Consider the following 16,000-nt stretch of genomic DNA (forward strand, 5'->3'; position numbering starts at 1 on the left):
GACCCATTCAATGAAGTGTTGGCTATTGCCACAAATATCCCCGTGAGACGCAGGACTGGTGTTATGCTCCGGGGTCACATATGAAATATATCTACTGCTTGTAAATTGTGTGCATTAGGTTTTTCATTTGTGTGTAGCATATGTTCTCTTCTAACCTTTCTCACTTGTTGTTTCTCAGATGTATTTACCGGGTATGAAAGTGAAAGAAGAGGAAGAGGGCAGAGAAGAAGAGGACAGAAAAAAAAAGGACAGAGAAGAAAAGGACAGAGAAGAAGAGGGCCGAAAAGAAAAGGGCCGAAAAGAAAAGGACAGAAAAAAAAAGGGCAGAGAAGAAGAGAGCATCAATGTGCCTAAAAGAAAGGTTCCAAGGAGTGCAGTTTTTAGTAACATAGAGAAGAGTATTTTAAATCGGCAGAATGAAATGCAGAAGGAGTTAGAGGAAATGAGGTCTGTCCTCAATGAAATTACTTCGAAGAACACACATTCCCAGTGGAGGGTAGCAGCACAAGAGGATAAGATGTTCAGATTATCGTGTAATTTAAGAGATTTGGTAAATACACACATACATTTACATAGACAAAAAGACTCACTGATGTCTTCTGTACAGTTCTGTCTCTTAAGATCACTTACTATTCATGTGTTCTACAGCAAAGGGAAGTTAGTGAACTTCAGTTCCAGAACCGCCATGATTATATTATCAAGTCCTGGGTTCAGGATACGTTTGATAAGATCATGGACTGTAGCCACCCGGAAATTGATGACCCCCTGAAACAGCTGGAATTGGTGAATAATGCACAAATAATTCTGCCAATCTTGAAAGAAACTGTATTTGTTTTTGATATGATTTTTTTTTCAGTAAAGTCAGCACACAGCAATGTGTGATAAAATGCAACACGCGAGCTGATGTTTTTGTAATTCTCTCTCCAGATTCGGGACTTTTTTCATATTGAAAGATTAGAGATAAAAACAGGAAAACGGTACGCACTTCCCAAGCTATTTCATTATATTAGCTCGGAAAAGTGTGAGGACTCCGGAGTGGCCGATCAGATGTCTCAGAAAACACCAGGAAGCAAGACGATTGACCTGGAGGCCGAACTAATGTAAGTACTTTTACATGTTAATTTGTTTCAGTTTTGGTTGCCAGACACTGATTTATTGTTTTTTTTATTTCGTCATGTTTCAGAGCTGAGTTTTTTACCATAGCACAAAAAGAAACGGTAGAAGACATGGAAGAGCTTAAAGCCTGGGAAAGGTCATCTCAAGCGTGGGAAAGGTCAGCACAAGCGTGGGAAAAGTCACCACAAGCGTTGGAAAGGTAAGCACTGTCATGCCAATGTGCACAATGGATGTTTTGCATATGTATAACTCTGTAACGATGCACTTGTGTCACGATTCCATGCAAACGCCTGAGACTAAACTCGCAATGCAATATTTATCGCGGTATAAATAAAGAAGAGATGTTTTTTTAAATTATTATTTAAATGATATTATTGTTATTATATTATTATCAGGACAAACAAATATTCCCCCATTGCATTACTATGTATTATATTCAACACTACATATAGTGGTTAATGTAGTAATGTCTAGGGCTGTAATCAACCAAAGAAAATCTTGGTCGACTGAAGTCCTGACATTTTCGACTAAAAATTACGTTAGGAAAAAAAAGTTAAATTAATTAGCTGCGCACTGTGCGCAGTACTTGGTAGCCTTGTTGTCTGCCTAAATGAATTATAAATAAACATAAAAAACTAGTAGGCTATTTGCAGTATATTAAATAGTTTTTGACCAGATTACTTTGCACTGAAATGAGGCTCTGACAGCGTTGCATCACGTGCACCTGCGCAATATCATAGTACAATATTTTCGTAAATCATAGGCTATGTTGTCAACTAGATATCATCACAAGAACTTTTGAGGAATATGCAACATCATTTAGACAATTGTTTTTGTCATATGTATTATAATAACTGACAGACAGTATCATTTCAGCCGCTCTGTGAACATGAGTTCAGCTTTGCGGCTGAGACACGAATAGACTATTAACTTAAAGCTTTTACTCTTAAACACAAAAGGCACGTCCACTTTAATAAAAAATGAATATTTATTAAACAAGAGCAGAAAAAACGCTCTCACCATTAAATAAATAACGTTAATATACAGAAAACTAGCCTTCTTCAATATGTCTCTTCTCCAGTGGGTTGGGCTAATCCAAAAGAAGTGAAAACAATGGGGGTGTTCTGAAGACAGTCTATTACCTGTGAAACAGGGGTGCTCTGAAAACACCCCCATTAGTGCTTTCCACCTGATGAAATGAACGCGGTAAAACTGACAGTACAGATCCACTTAGCGCGGTGTTGTGACGCTTCCCCTCATGTGTATGTTGATGGGCGTTCCTCAAGTTTACCGCTATGGGTGTGCGTTTGAGCCAGCGAGGAATGAAAAACAAAGGACCAGCGAGAGACTTCTCTTCGCCAGTTGGTTGGGCTAATCCAAAAGAAGTGAAAACAATGGGGGTGTTCTGAAGGCAGACTGTTACCTTTGAAACAGGGGTGCTCTGAAAACACCCCCATTAGCAATTAGAGCTTTCCACCTGATGAAATGAACACGGCGTGGCAAAACTGATTAAATGAACGCGGCAAAAAATCGACCAATCAGAATTTTGGTCGAGCCAGAACGTATCGACTAAAAATCGACTAATCGACTGGGAGATTACAGCCCTAGTAATGTCACTGAAACGTTCATCCGTGCGCACTCCTGTTTTTATAAGAATAAACCATCTCAAATTCTTCGAATAATTATATTACTAAAACTAGATGTGATCTGGTGATTTAAATGATGTTTGCGCTTTCACTTTGAGGAGTGTGTGTGCGCTTCAGATGATCAATGCAGTCAGTCACAGATCTAATCACAAGAAAGTAGAGTTTAGGTTCTCTGCCTTGATCAAGCATTTGTGTTTTTTTAATCATTATTTTATTAGCCTAATTGAATGGGCAGAAAGCTATGCCTGAATCAGAAATAATATATTTTTTTTAGCAAAGTAAGAATTAATACTACAACAAATGTGTACCGCCGTCGGTGTGTGAATGAGTGAATGTGAGGCAAATGTAAAGCGCTTTGGATGGCCGTAGGTCTGTTAAAAGCGCTATATAAATGCAGTCCATTTACCATTTACCATTAGAGATGTGTGCTAAACTGATGAAGTGCAGCATCTGAACAGAACCGCTCTGAGACGCCAGTCATGAGCTGCTCGCGGGAACACTGCGCTATGATTAAAGATTTATTTTCGTTTAGAATTGTTTCGTTTAAAAGGGGACACTTCAAGCGTTCTATACACACATTTCTCATGTCTGTGAGGCTGAGTTTGGGTTTATTTATGAGATGTTCAAGAACAATCGTGATCGCTCCCGCGCCTCCATGTCACGATTGCTGTCTGCTATAGCCGATTTGCTTCTTATTTATTAAATCCAGGCAATTGGCTGAGGAAACATTGATTAAAATTAAGACACAATTTATACTAAACGAAATTCACTTTAAAGAAAGGCTTTCTACAAAACAAAACTTAAGTGCATCTTTGCACTTTTCATAATCAGATGAAATTTAAAAAAAAACTAGAGTTGTTCTGATTCTGATACTAGTATCGGAAATATCCCCAATACCACAACAAATTCTGGCATCGGTATCGGCGAGTACTTCAACCCATGTACCGATCCGATACCATTTTCTTAAACAAGACCTAGTTATTATGACCGCGAGCTTTGCCTAACCACTGCGCATTTCTTCTTCGCTGTTCAGAATGCATTGCAAACACAGGAAGTTGTGCTGTGTTGCCACAAGCAACCCGTTTAGAGCAGCGAAGAAGAAATGAAAAAGCATTAGCAGTATGTCCGCTGTTTAGCAGTATTTCGTCTCTGTGAGGATGGCGGGCACCCGCGCACACACACACACGCGCGTGACACTCGCTTGCTGTCTTTGTCCTCCCCCAGTTTCTCTACCTCTACGTGCGTTTTTACAGTCTATGGGCACTATATGAGGACACAAACCCATAAACCGTCACTTCATGAGAATTTACTGTGTCATATCATGAACACAGACACTCAAAGGTGTTCACGGCAACCCGTCAAAATAAAAGTTTCGGTTTGACGTGAAGAAATTTTCAGAATATGTTAGGCTACTGTTGTAGCCTACTGTAGATTTACTGCGTTTTTATGTAATAATAATAGTTATGCCTAGAAGGTTGTAAAGAGATTATTTTCTGATTAATATATAATTTTTTTATATTCCTACATTTATTATACTGTTTTTTATACAGTTATATTGTAAAACTAAAATACCTTTTTCAGTTTGCAGTGTTAGATTTGTGACTGCATTTGAAGTTCTTCTTCACTTAAGAAAAATAAATAATATTACTGTCAAATGCATGTCAGATAATACAAATACTGTAATAAATACAGTAGTTCACTTTTTAAATGTTTTTTAACATGTTTTATTAAGGGATAAGTCTGAAGCACACCATAAAATAATTCTAGCAGTTCATACAGGGCTAGTAGTGAATACAGCTGTGTATATACAGATACACACCCAGGTATCGGATCAGTACTCGCTATCAGCCGATACCCTGAGCCCAGGTATCGGAATCGGTATCGGGAAGGGGAAAAGGGTATCGGAACATCTCAAAAAATAACATTATAATATTTAAACATAAATATAAAGCAAAATACATTGTGTAATGGCTACAACAAGTATAGTCGGCTACAGTACTGATAAATGTCATGTCTGAGGGATTTGAGCGAGCGTTGTTTGACCGGTGAGGGTTCATGAGACATTCATGACATTTTTTGGATCTTTTTGAGAGGAATGGACTTTAAATGGAGGGACAGAAATCTTTCTCTGGTTTCTTGAAAATGATCTTCATTTGTGTTTTGAAGTTAAATGAAAATCGTACTGGTTTGAAACGACATGAGGGTGAGTAGATGATGACAGGATTTACATTTCTGAATTATACCTTATAAACACAGCTGAGCCTTGGATAAAACAACTCTATAACGCGAATCATATAATTTACATCGTATATCGAGATATAAAAAAGCGATGTATTGTTACACCCCTAATGTATGATGTTGCATATGCACAGTGAAGAAACTGCTTCTGATAACATTCTTCATCTCTGTTACAGTGTCAGTGAAGTCGTCAGTGATCCTGCTGAAGAACAGGACTTTGAACGGCACTTAGGGTGGATGTATATGCACTTAATGAAAGACCATGAATATGAACTGGACCGCTATCAGGACGAAAAGGAAAAGATGTATGTTTCTTGTGCACAACCATGTGTTCTACACACTCTCAATCGGTGGGAAATCTGGGAACTGAAGACAGTAACAGTGTTTGACCATCTTTTTGTCTTGTGTGTTTTTGTGCAGCAAGAAGAAGATAGACAACTTTATAAAGCAGTTATACTCGAGGAACAAAAAGGAGGCAGAGAACCGTAAAGCCATAAGACTGATGGAAATTAAAATTGAAAACACGGAGTCGCACAAATCTGACCAAATCGATTTAAGAAATACGGTAAGCACATCGTGTCCCATCTAAAGCCATCACACCACCACGCCGCATCCAAATGTTTTACAGTTTTTCTCCATTGGTTTGGCTCATTTCTTGAAACAGAAATTACACTCTCAAAATTGTAAGATCCTTTGGCAAAACGGTCTTACAGTTCAGCACAACACTATAGCTCACTTGCAAAAGCTAATATCTCTCCGAAAACTGTTCACGCATGCTTCAAAACTAAATTCCTTTCCCATATAAATAGTCAGTGCCACCAAAATGGCAAAGATCTTTCTCAATCGCTTTGGCTCATTTCTTGAAACAGACCGGATGTTCTCATCACTCTTGGTGCTTTTGCCAAAACAACGTGGATGGTTCAGCACAACACCATGGTTCATCTGCAAAAGCTCATACCTCTCCCAAAACAGTTCACTCATGTGCCAAAACTAAATTTCCTTCTCATTTAACCCTCTCGAGTCGGCAATCAAGCCGGCATGATTGGCTTGCTTTTTTCTTATCAATGCCAAAGAGACTCAAATAACTCTAAGTCGTTTTTTTTTCATTCAGGCAAGTGTTATACATCATTATAATCTGTTAAGTTTCAATTTTTTTTTAGTACAGTCACAATAAAAACAAATTGTTGTGATTTTTGCAAAATACAGAAATCAAACACGATGCGCAATCTGCAGCCTCTCTGTCAAAGACGTTCATTCAGATAGTCTTCAGAAAATGACCTCTAGCTTATTGAATACTTGTCTGACAAACATGAGCCATAAGTCAAAAGAAACGCTGAAATGTCAGGTTTTAAACACTGTAAACCAAATCAAAAACAAATATTCTGTGTTTATGTAATCCGTTTGAAAGCAGAGCGTTGTCAGTCGTTCCTGAGCGGTTCATTATACGTTAATGCGACCACGCCCACGAAGCGCGCGCTCTATTGAGATTCAAATACTGAGGCGACACCCACACACACATCAGCTCAAACAAACACATCGTGCAATGAGGCGCACTGAAGCTTTCTTTGTTTAAATTAGCTCAAAATGACTGTCAGATGTAAGTAATTACCTTGACAAACTATACATCATTTAAAAGATCTAAGACTCAAGCTTCCATTTTTGACCTCTGTTTTATTCTCAAAGACATATAGTGACCGTAATTTGTTAATATGTGTCAGGAGTTATGAATATGAAAACCGTCGGTACCTTCTAAAGATAGTAATACGAGCGTCAGCTGCTCTCCTTCATAAAAAAGGGCGCTCCGTGCACATGTAGTCCATATATAGCACTCATGAAGAAGATATCATCTTCATGCATGCTATATATGGACTACATGTGCACGGAGCGCCCTTCGGCTGCCAGTATGAAGAGTTTTTTATGAATGAGAGCAGCTAACGCTCGTATTACTATCTTCAGAAGGTACAGACGGTTTTCATATTCATTGATCGATTTCTGGAAGCTGTTTATGTCAATGTCACATGGTATCACCATGTGACATTGACATAAACAGCTTCCAGAATTTGCTCTAACAATGTTAGACTAACATGCAGATAGACAAGTTTGAAGATAATAAACACAATCGCGACAATATATGGCTTATCTGTGTTATTTATACCATGTTGGGTGTTCTCATAATAGATTATATTTATAATGCAATACTACTCGAACTTTTATAATTATGCAGAATATTAAGAAATATATTTTCTGTCTGATTTTTTGATCCAAAGCCACTTCCCCTCTCATCCTCCCTTCCCCTCTCTACCCCTCTCTACCCACTTCCCCTCTCATCCCCCCTTCCCCTCTCTACCCCTCTCTACCCACTTCCCCTCTCATCCCCACTTCCCCTCTCTACCCCTCTCTACCCCTCTCTACCCACTTCCCCTCTCATCCCCACTTCCCCTCTCTACCCCTCTACCCACTTCCCCTCTCATCCTCCCTTCCCCTCTCTACCCCTCTCTACCCACTTCCCCTCTCATCCCCCCTTCCCCTCTCTACCCCTCTCTACCCACTTCCCCTCTCATCCCCACTTCCCCTCTCTACCCCTCTCTACCCCTCTCTACCCCTCTCTACCCACTTCCCCTCTCATCCCCACTTCCCCTCTCTACCCCTCTACCCACTTCCCCTCTCATCCTCCCTTCCCCTCTCTACCCCTCTCTACCCACTTCCCCTCTCATCCTCCCTTCCCCTCTCTACCCCTCTCTACCCACTTCCCCTCTCATCCCCACTTCCCCTCTCTACCCCTCTCTACCCCTCTCTACCCCTCTCTACCCACTTCCCCTCTCATCCCCACTTCCCCTCTCTACCCCTCTACCCACTTCCCCTCTCATCCTCCCTTCCCCTCTCTACCCCTCTCTACCCACTTCCCCTCTCATCCCCCCTTCCCCTCTCTTCCCCTCTCTACCCACTTCCCCTCTCTACCCCTCTACCCACTTCCCCTCTCATCCCCCCTTCCCCTCTCTACCCCTCTCTACCCACTTCCCCTCTCATCCCCCCTTCCCCTCTCTTCCCCTCTCTACCCACTTCCCCTCTCATCCCCCCTTCCCCTCTCTACCCCTCTCTACCCACTTCCCCTCTCTACCCCTCTACCCACTTCCCCTCTCATCCCCCCTTCCCCTCTCTTCCCCTCTCTACCCACTTCCCCTCTCTACCCCTCTACCCACTTCCCCTCTCATCCCCCCTTCCCCTCTCTACCCCTCTCTACCCACTTCCCCTCTCATCCCCCCTTCCCCTCTCTTCCCCTCTCTACCCACTTCCCCTCTCATCCCCCCTTCCCCTCTCTACCCCTCTCTACCCACTTCCCCTCTCATCCCCCCTTCCCCTCTCTTCCCCTCTCTTCCCCTCTCTACCCCTCTCTTCCCCTCTCTACCCACTTCCCCTCTCATCCCCCCTTCCCCTCTCTACCCCTCTCTACCCACTTCCCCTCTCATCCCCCCTTCCCCTCTCTTCCCCTCTCTACCCCTCTCTTCCCCTCGCTACCCCCTTCCCCTCTCTACCTCTCTCTACCCCTCTCTTCCCCTCTCTACCCCTCTCTTCCCCTCTCTACCCACTTCCCCTCTCATCCCCCCTTCCCCTCTCTTCCCCTCTTTACCCCCTTCCCCTCTCTTCCCCTCTCTACCCACTTCCCCTCTCTACCCCTCTACCCACTTCCCCTCTCATCCCCACTTCCCCTCTCTACCCACTTCCCCTCTCATCCTCCCTTCCCCTCTCTACCCCTCTCTACCCACTTCCCCTCTCATCCCCCCTTCCCCTCTCTACCCCTCTCTTCCCCTCGCTACCCCCTTCCCCTCTCTACCCCTCTCCACCCACTTCCCCTCTCATCCCCCCTTCCCCTCTCTACCCACTTCCCCTCTCATCCCCCCTTCCCCTCTCTACCCACTTCCCCTCTCATCCCCGCTTCCCCTCTCTTCCCCTCTCTTCCCCTCTCTTCCCCTCTCTACCCACTTCCCCTCTCTACCTCTCTACCCCTCTACCCACTTCCCCTCTCATCCCCACTTCCCCTCTCTACCCACTTCCCCTCTCATCCTCCCTTCCCCTCTCTACCCCTCTCTACCCACTTCCCCTCTCATCCCCCCTTCCCCTCTCTACCCCTCTCTTCCCCTCTCTACCCACTTCCCCTCTCATCCCCCCTTCCCCTCTCTACCCCTCTCTACCCACTTCCCCTCTCATCCCCCTTCCCCTCTCTTCCCCTCTCTACCCCTCTCTTCCCCTCGCTACCCCCTTCCCCTCTCTACCCACTTCCCCTCTCATCCCCCTTCCCCTCTCTACCTCTCTCTACCCACTTCCCCTCTCATCCCCCCTTCCCCTCTCTTCCCCTTTCTACCCCTCTCTTCCCCTCGCTACCCCCTTCCCCTCTCTACCCACTTCCCCTCTCATCCCCCTTCCCCTCTCTACCTCTCTCTACCCACTTCCCCTCTCATCCCCCTTCCCCTCTCTTCCCCTCTCTACCCCTCTCTTCCCCTCGCTACCCCCTTCCCCTCTCTACCCACTTCCCCTCTCATCCCCCTACCTCTCTCTACCCACTTCCCCTCTCTTCCCCTCTACCCACTTCCCCTCTCTACCCCTCTACCCACTTCCCCTCTCATCCCCCTTCCCCTCTCTACCTCTCTCTACCCACTTCCCCTCTCATCCCCCCTTCCCCTCTTTTCCTCTCTCTTCCCCTCTCTACCCACTTCCGCTCTCATCCCCCCTTCCCCTCTCTACCCCCTTCCCCTCTCTTCCCCTCTCTACCCCTCTCTTCCCCTCTCTACCCCTCTCTACCCCTCTCTACCCACTTCCCCCTTCCCCTCTCTACCCCTCTCATCCCCCTTCCCCTCTCTTCCCCTCTATACCCCTCTCTACCCCTCTCTTCCCCTCTCTACCCCTCTCTTCCCCTCTCTACCCACTTCCCCCCTTCCCCTCTCTACCCCTCTCATCCCCCTTCCCCTCTTTTCCCCTCTCTACCCACTTCCCCTCTCATCCTCAATCTTCCTCTTCCTTGAGCAGGCAGTTGCCCTTGTTCATTTACTTGGGCAGGTGCAAGTAAACATACCGTTTGATTGGTCATCTGAGATGTGTGAAATACAGCACTGTCAATTGCTGTAATACATTTATCAAATGTTCCAAGGGATTCATATATGGTATTCATGGTATTATGTTCTTGACTAATTTTGACAATTGAACAGACTATTGTGCATGTGATGACTTGTACGATGAAATGACGCTGACACGTTTTGGAGCGAACAACCATTTGACTGAGAATCAACAATCAGTTTAGATCAATAAGATCTATTCACTTGGAAATTGTGCTAAATGTAGGCTACCTGTACTTAATCATTTGCAAAGATGTACTGAGACACTGAGACATGTACTTAGACATTTGCAATTTGATGAAATGAATGAGAAATGCTATTCTGTTGTGAACAATTGCGAAGTGGTTTGGAGGTTTGTCCATGTTGTTTTGAGAATGTAATTTCTGTTTCAAGAAATGAGCCAAACCAATGGAGAACAGCCGTATAGTCATTTACAGTTTATCTCATCGTTTTGCTTTTGCCTCACCAGATCCAAAAATTAAGTCAGCAGCTCTCTGGGTTTTACAAGGAGACCTTACGCCGTCGCGCTGGCGTAGCAATAGAAATGCTGGAAGATTTGGACGAATGGCTTTATGACAAGATGGAAGTCATGCCGCCTGAGAGATGCTGCGAAATAAGAAAGAAGCTTTTTAAAGCCTATGCTAACACGTAAGATATAAAAATACATGTCTTCGTGACACAAAGCAATAAAGCTACTGTGATGATCATCAGTGGCTATTATAATTGTATGGTTTGTGTGATCTTTTGATAATCTCCCTCCTTTACAGTGTGAGGGAAAATAAAAAACTCGAGGTGGATGCATGGTTTGCGGAACGGAGGAAGAAAAGACTGGAGAGAGCTTTTGCTCCTCCTCCACCGAAAATGGTAAGGGCCACACAGAACCAGCACTACATACCCCATACTTTTGTCTTGTTCATCAAATATTGTGACATGGATCCATAGTGTGACTAACTTAAAAATCACGTCTCTATTGCAGATCGGAAAAAGACCAGTGCCACGCATCTCTGGGGGACTCCAGCCTCCTCTGGTGCCTTCTCCAGCACCCAGGATTAAAGACAGACAAGGTGAGAGAAAAGGAGATGGAAGGATGAGAAGCGACAGAGGGTAGAGAGAGAGAAAAAAATCACCTGGGTGAAATCCACCGAACTCCTCCTCGTTTGGATACCTCTCGGTGGACAGCTCTCTGACTCCGGCGCCTGGGGGACGACGGGCCCCTCCGGCCTCAGGCAAACGCTGGCGACTCTTCCGCTCCCTCTTGACAGATAGACAGATAGAGTCCAGTTCCCAAAGCGCACTGCCATCCGGCCTTCCAGCAGCCGGGTGAACTCCTCCAGGCGATGGCGCTGGAAACCCTTCAATGGACGGCTCTCTGACTCCTCCCCTGCCTCGTGGACGACGACGGGCCCCTTCAGCTTCAGACACCCGGAAGTGAGTCCCCCGTTCCCTGCTCCTCCTAGATAGATAGATAGATAGATAGATAGATAGATAGATAGATAGATAGATAGATAGATAGATAGATAGATAGATAGATAGATAGATAGATAGACAGAGATAGATAGATAGATAGATAGATAGATAGATAGATAGATAGATAGATAGATAGATAGATAGATAGATAGATAGATAGATAGATAGATAGATAGATAGATAGTAGGGCTGCCCCTAACGACTATTTTTATATCAACTAATCTATCGACTAATTTATCACAATAATTTTCAACAATTTTAGTTAAAAACATTTAATTTAACTTGCACCGTTGGCCTTCAGTAGTGTCCTATAAAACATATAAATGTAAACAAGCCTTTGACAAAATGTAAAACTAAAAGAGAAAAAATGTGAAAAGGTACAAATTTGTAAACCAATATAACAAAAAAAGAGAATATCAGCAAATACTTTTTATATAGAATAGTGTTGTCAAGATACCAAAATTATGACTTTGATACCAGACTAAAATACCTCAATACCGATACCGAATTGATACTTTGGCAAAAAACAGTAAAAGTAATTGAGTAATATGACAGAACTTACTATTCATTGTTTTATCATTCTTTTAGGGTTAAAAAACCCTATAAACTCACTTGTCCGGCATGTTCCTGCCCTTTCACACAGAATATGAGGTCCGGCCCTTTAAGAGCTGCACGGACCAAATTCATTGTAATACCCGATTTCTCACTCAACTCTGTATGCGTTCACTAAAGACATATCCGACTGCGTTAACCCGAATACTCGCCAGGGCGTGCATTTTTACAGAGAGTTCGGCAGCATGAACACGTCCCGGCCGCGCCACACTTTTCTGCTGCTTTCTTTTTCCTGAGCTGCTCGTATATATTCGACTGTTCTGCTTCCATTGTTTAGTGAACGGTGGAAGCAGAGCTCACACACACGTCCTCACTCCTGCTGTCACACACACACGTCCTCTCACTCCTGCTGTCACACACACACGTCCTCACTCCTGCTGTCACACACACACGTCCTCACTCCTGCTGTCACACACACGTCCTCACTCCTGCTGTCACACACACACTCACTCCTGCTGTCACACATCGACGCAGATTAAGAAATACTGCTCTTATTACTTCATATCGTTCCCAACTTACCCAGTCGACTAAAAATATTGACGTCGACTAATTAACAGCGTCGACGTAGCTGATTGTATCGACCAATTGCAACAGACCTAATAGATAGATAGATAGATAGATAGATAGATAGATAGATAGATAGATAGATAGATAGATAGATAGATAGATAGATAGATAGATAGATAGATAGATAGATAGACGGACAGAGATGGATAGATGGATAGATGGATAGATAGATAGATAGATAGATAGATAGATAGATAGATAGATAGATAGATAGATAGATAGATAGATAGATAGATAGATAGATAGATAGATAGAGTTTATCATAGGGAGGAGGAGCAGGGAACGGGGGATTCACTTCCAGGTGTCTGAAGCTGAAGGGGCCCGTCGTCGTCCACGAGGCAGGGGAGGAGTCAGAGAGCCGTCCATCGAAGGGTTTCCAGCGCCATCGCCTGGAGAAGTTCACCCGGCTGCTGGAAGGCCGGATGGCAGTGCGCTTTAGGAACTGGACTCTATCTGTCTATCTGTCAAGAGGGAGCGGAAGAGTCGCCAGCGTTTGCCTGAGGCCGGAGGGGCCCATTGTTGTCGCCCAGGCGCCGGAGTCAGAGAACCGTCCACCGAAGGGTTTCCAGCACCATCCCCTGGAGATGTTATTGCAAATTTATTTCAATAAATCACATGTACATCTCAAATTAACAAACTGTACAAATCACAAATGAATTACTCTTTCCAAAGCTGTGTCACATTACTAGTTTTTCTTGATCTTAGTGCTGCATTTGACACCATAGATCACAAAATACTCTTAGATCTTCTACAAAATTACACTGGTACTCAGGGACAGGCATCATATCTATCAGAGCGTTACCAATTTGTCTATTTAGATGGAGAACAATCTAAGATAACGTTGGTAAATTATGGAGTGCCGCAAGGATCTGTGTTAGGCCCTCTGCTATTCTCAATATATATGAACTGTAATTTTCTCCTATTAAATTCAGATAAGACTGAGGTATTACTTATTTGACCAAAAACTGGTACACAGAATCTCTTAGATTATAACTTGCATTTAGAAGGATGTACTGTTACTTCACAACTTGTCTTTTGAAAATCATATTTCAAATACTACAAAAACAGCCTTCTTCCACCTCAGAAACATCGCTAAGCTACGGAACATGCGATCTGTCTCTGATGCGGAAAAGTTAGTTAATGCTTTCATGACCTCTAGACTAGATTAATAATACATCACTAGCTGGCTGTCCTGCATCCTCAATAAACAAGCTACAATTAGACCAAAATGAGCTGCTAGAGTTCTTACTAGGTCAAGAAAATATGATCACATTACACCAATTCTAACATCCTTACACTGGTTACCTATTAAGTTTCGTATCAATTATAAAGTGTTGCTACTGACCTATCAGGCCCTAAATGGTTTAGCTCCTGTGAATTTAACTGATCTTCTATTGCCTTATAACCCATCACGATCTATAAGATCACTGAACTCTGGGCTTCTGGTAATACCTAGGATATCTAATTCCACTAAAGGAGGAAGAACGTTTTCATATTTGGCAGCTAAACTATGGAATAGCCTTCCTAATAAGACTCAATCCTCCAGTTTAAATCTAGATTAAAGACGCATCTCTTTAGCCAGGCATTCACATAATGCATCTCATAACCTTGTACTCCAGTTATGTCAGTGCACATGATTGTCTTTGCTTAATGCTTTGAACAGCAGCTACGCTAAGTATTTTTCTGTTTTTTTTTTATCTCCGGACGCCCATCCCGAGGTAACCAGTCTGGATCAAGCCTCTCGTAAAGACTGCAGATGACCAACACCAAGAAAAGCGATGCGGGTGTATTCAAATGTGAGTATTACAAACCAAAATCACGGTTCCTTGTGTTAAAATCGCATTTGTTGTGCTACTGTAGAGTAAACAGTTGAATTGTTGAAGGTGCAAAGACGACAGACAGTACAGTATAGTTGTGATTGTGCTATAAAAACACATTTTATTATGTATGAGCGCAGTAACACACACACGTCTCCAAAGTAGATTTACATAAACCATACAAAGATGCTTACTAAATGTTTATTTAACATCTGACTGGAACGTTTTCGATAAGTATTGCAGATGTCAGTAATGTTAATAAATCGACATTAAGTAACTAAACATAAGTTATCTTTTTTATGTTTCCATTCGTACTGTTGATAAATTGAGGAACATTAACACATCAGCAACTACCTCAACATTTAAGGCTATTGAGCACATAAACTTTTATGCTTTTATCAAGGTTTTGTTTAAGATCCAGGTAACGTGAAAGTTGTCTGATGTTACAGGGCCAGAAGAGCACGTGTGTGTTTATCTGGTGGAGAGAGGCTGTTGAAGGAAGGCTGTCATCAAAGGCTTTGAGTGAGTATACTACAGAAATTAATACAACTTTATTTAAAAAATCTATTTGAATCTTAAGTTGTATTTTATTTTAATTTCAAACAGTTATTTCAGCACTTTTCTGATGCTTGATGTCTGTGCATTTGCTGCAGATCTTCTGTGGTGGAGCAGGGCCTGCAAGGCAAGGTGACGGTGGAATGTGTGTGTGGGGAAAAAAGTAAAGAGCCTTGCTCAAGGACACACTGCGGAGATCCAAGCAGAAACCTTCTGCTTATCAGGTCAGTGTTTAGCCCACTACACCACAAAAGTCATGAAGCTACAATACAATTAGCATGTAATTGTAAAAATATTAAATTAAATATGCCAAGAAATGGTATGCTGACGTAACGCATTTGAATCTGTTTAAATGTTTTACAGGTAGTCATGCTGATGGAGAGCAGGCACAGCGGCAGTCAGATGGTCCTTGTTCTCCCACTCTTGCTTCAGGGTTGTGGGGTTCAGAGGGACATGATGGACGGCTAGTACAGGCGAACGTGTCCATGGTGGTCAACTGCTTCATCAAAATAAAGCTGCAGAATTGGCACAGCTGTGTTAAGACGTCTGTAAATGTGTGATAGTTTGAACAATACATTTGAATAAAGCTTTGTTTCATGTGTTGGTGACTTATGATTACTTTTATTCAGTCTTTTACTCATTTATTCATGTTTCCTATAGTTGTCAGTAAGTAATATTTTATTAACCCGTGCATTAATTTTTTGCTTGACTGAAAATTGATGTGTATTCACATCGGCTGCATTTGTCTAGTGTGTATTCATGCGTCGCTATGTCATATGACAACAAGTTGCATTTTGCTCGTTTAACTAAAACGATATCATTTTCAGTAAAAAAAAAAAGAAGTAATAATTAAGTATTGATCAACATTTGTCAT

At 42.8% G+C, this 16,000-nt stretch overlaps 1 protein-coding gene across 1 annotated transcript; it reads left to right on the forward strand.

Annotated features, from left to right (window-relative positions):
* The first annotated feature begins 221 nt into the window (after window positions 1–221).
* On the forward strand, window positions 222–15,727 carry LOC307136398 (uncharacterized protein). The gene is made up of 12 exons (XM_079833373.1): window positions 222–783; window positions 928–1,100; window positions 1,184–1,315; window positions 5,177–5,305; window positions 5,421–5,565; window positions 10,578–10,756; window positions 10,876–10,972; window positions 11,085–11,239; window positions 13,298–14,550; window positions 15,021–15,093; window positions 15,225–15,350; window positions 15,490–15,727. The coding sequence occupies exons 1-8, from the start codon at window positions 733–735 to the stop codon at window positions 11,214–11,216; spliced, it is 1,038 nt and encodes a 345-aa protein (XP_079689499.1). The 5' UTR covers window positions 222–732; the 3' UTR covers window positions 11,217–11,239; window positions 13,298–14,550; window positions 15,021–15,093; window positions 15,225–15,350; window positions 15,490–15,727.
* Window positions 15,728–16,000: the final 273 nt, after the last annotated feature.

This window comes from Gobio gobio, assembly GCF_949357685.1.
Source record: "Gobio gobio genome assembly, chromosome: 13".
NCBI classification, from domain to species: Eukaryota; Metazoa; Chordata; class Actinopteri; order Cypriniformes; family Gobionidae; genus Gobio; species Gobio gobio.

Coding starts and splice junctions, on each gene's coding strand:
- LOC307136398 (XM_079833373.1), top strand. CDS start 733: ATGGACTGTAGCCACCCGGAAATTGATGACCCCCTGAAACAGCTGGAA. Junction 5,566..10,577: donor AAATCGATTTAAGAAATACG/GTAAGCACATCG, acceptor TTGCCTCACCAG/ATCCAAAAATTAAGTCAGCA. Junction 10,757..10,875: donor TTTAAAGCCTATGCTAACAC/GTAAGATATAAA, acceptor CCTCCTTTACAG/TGTGAGGGAAAATAAAAAAC.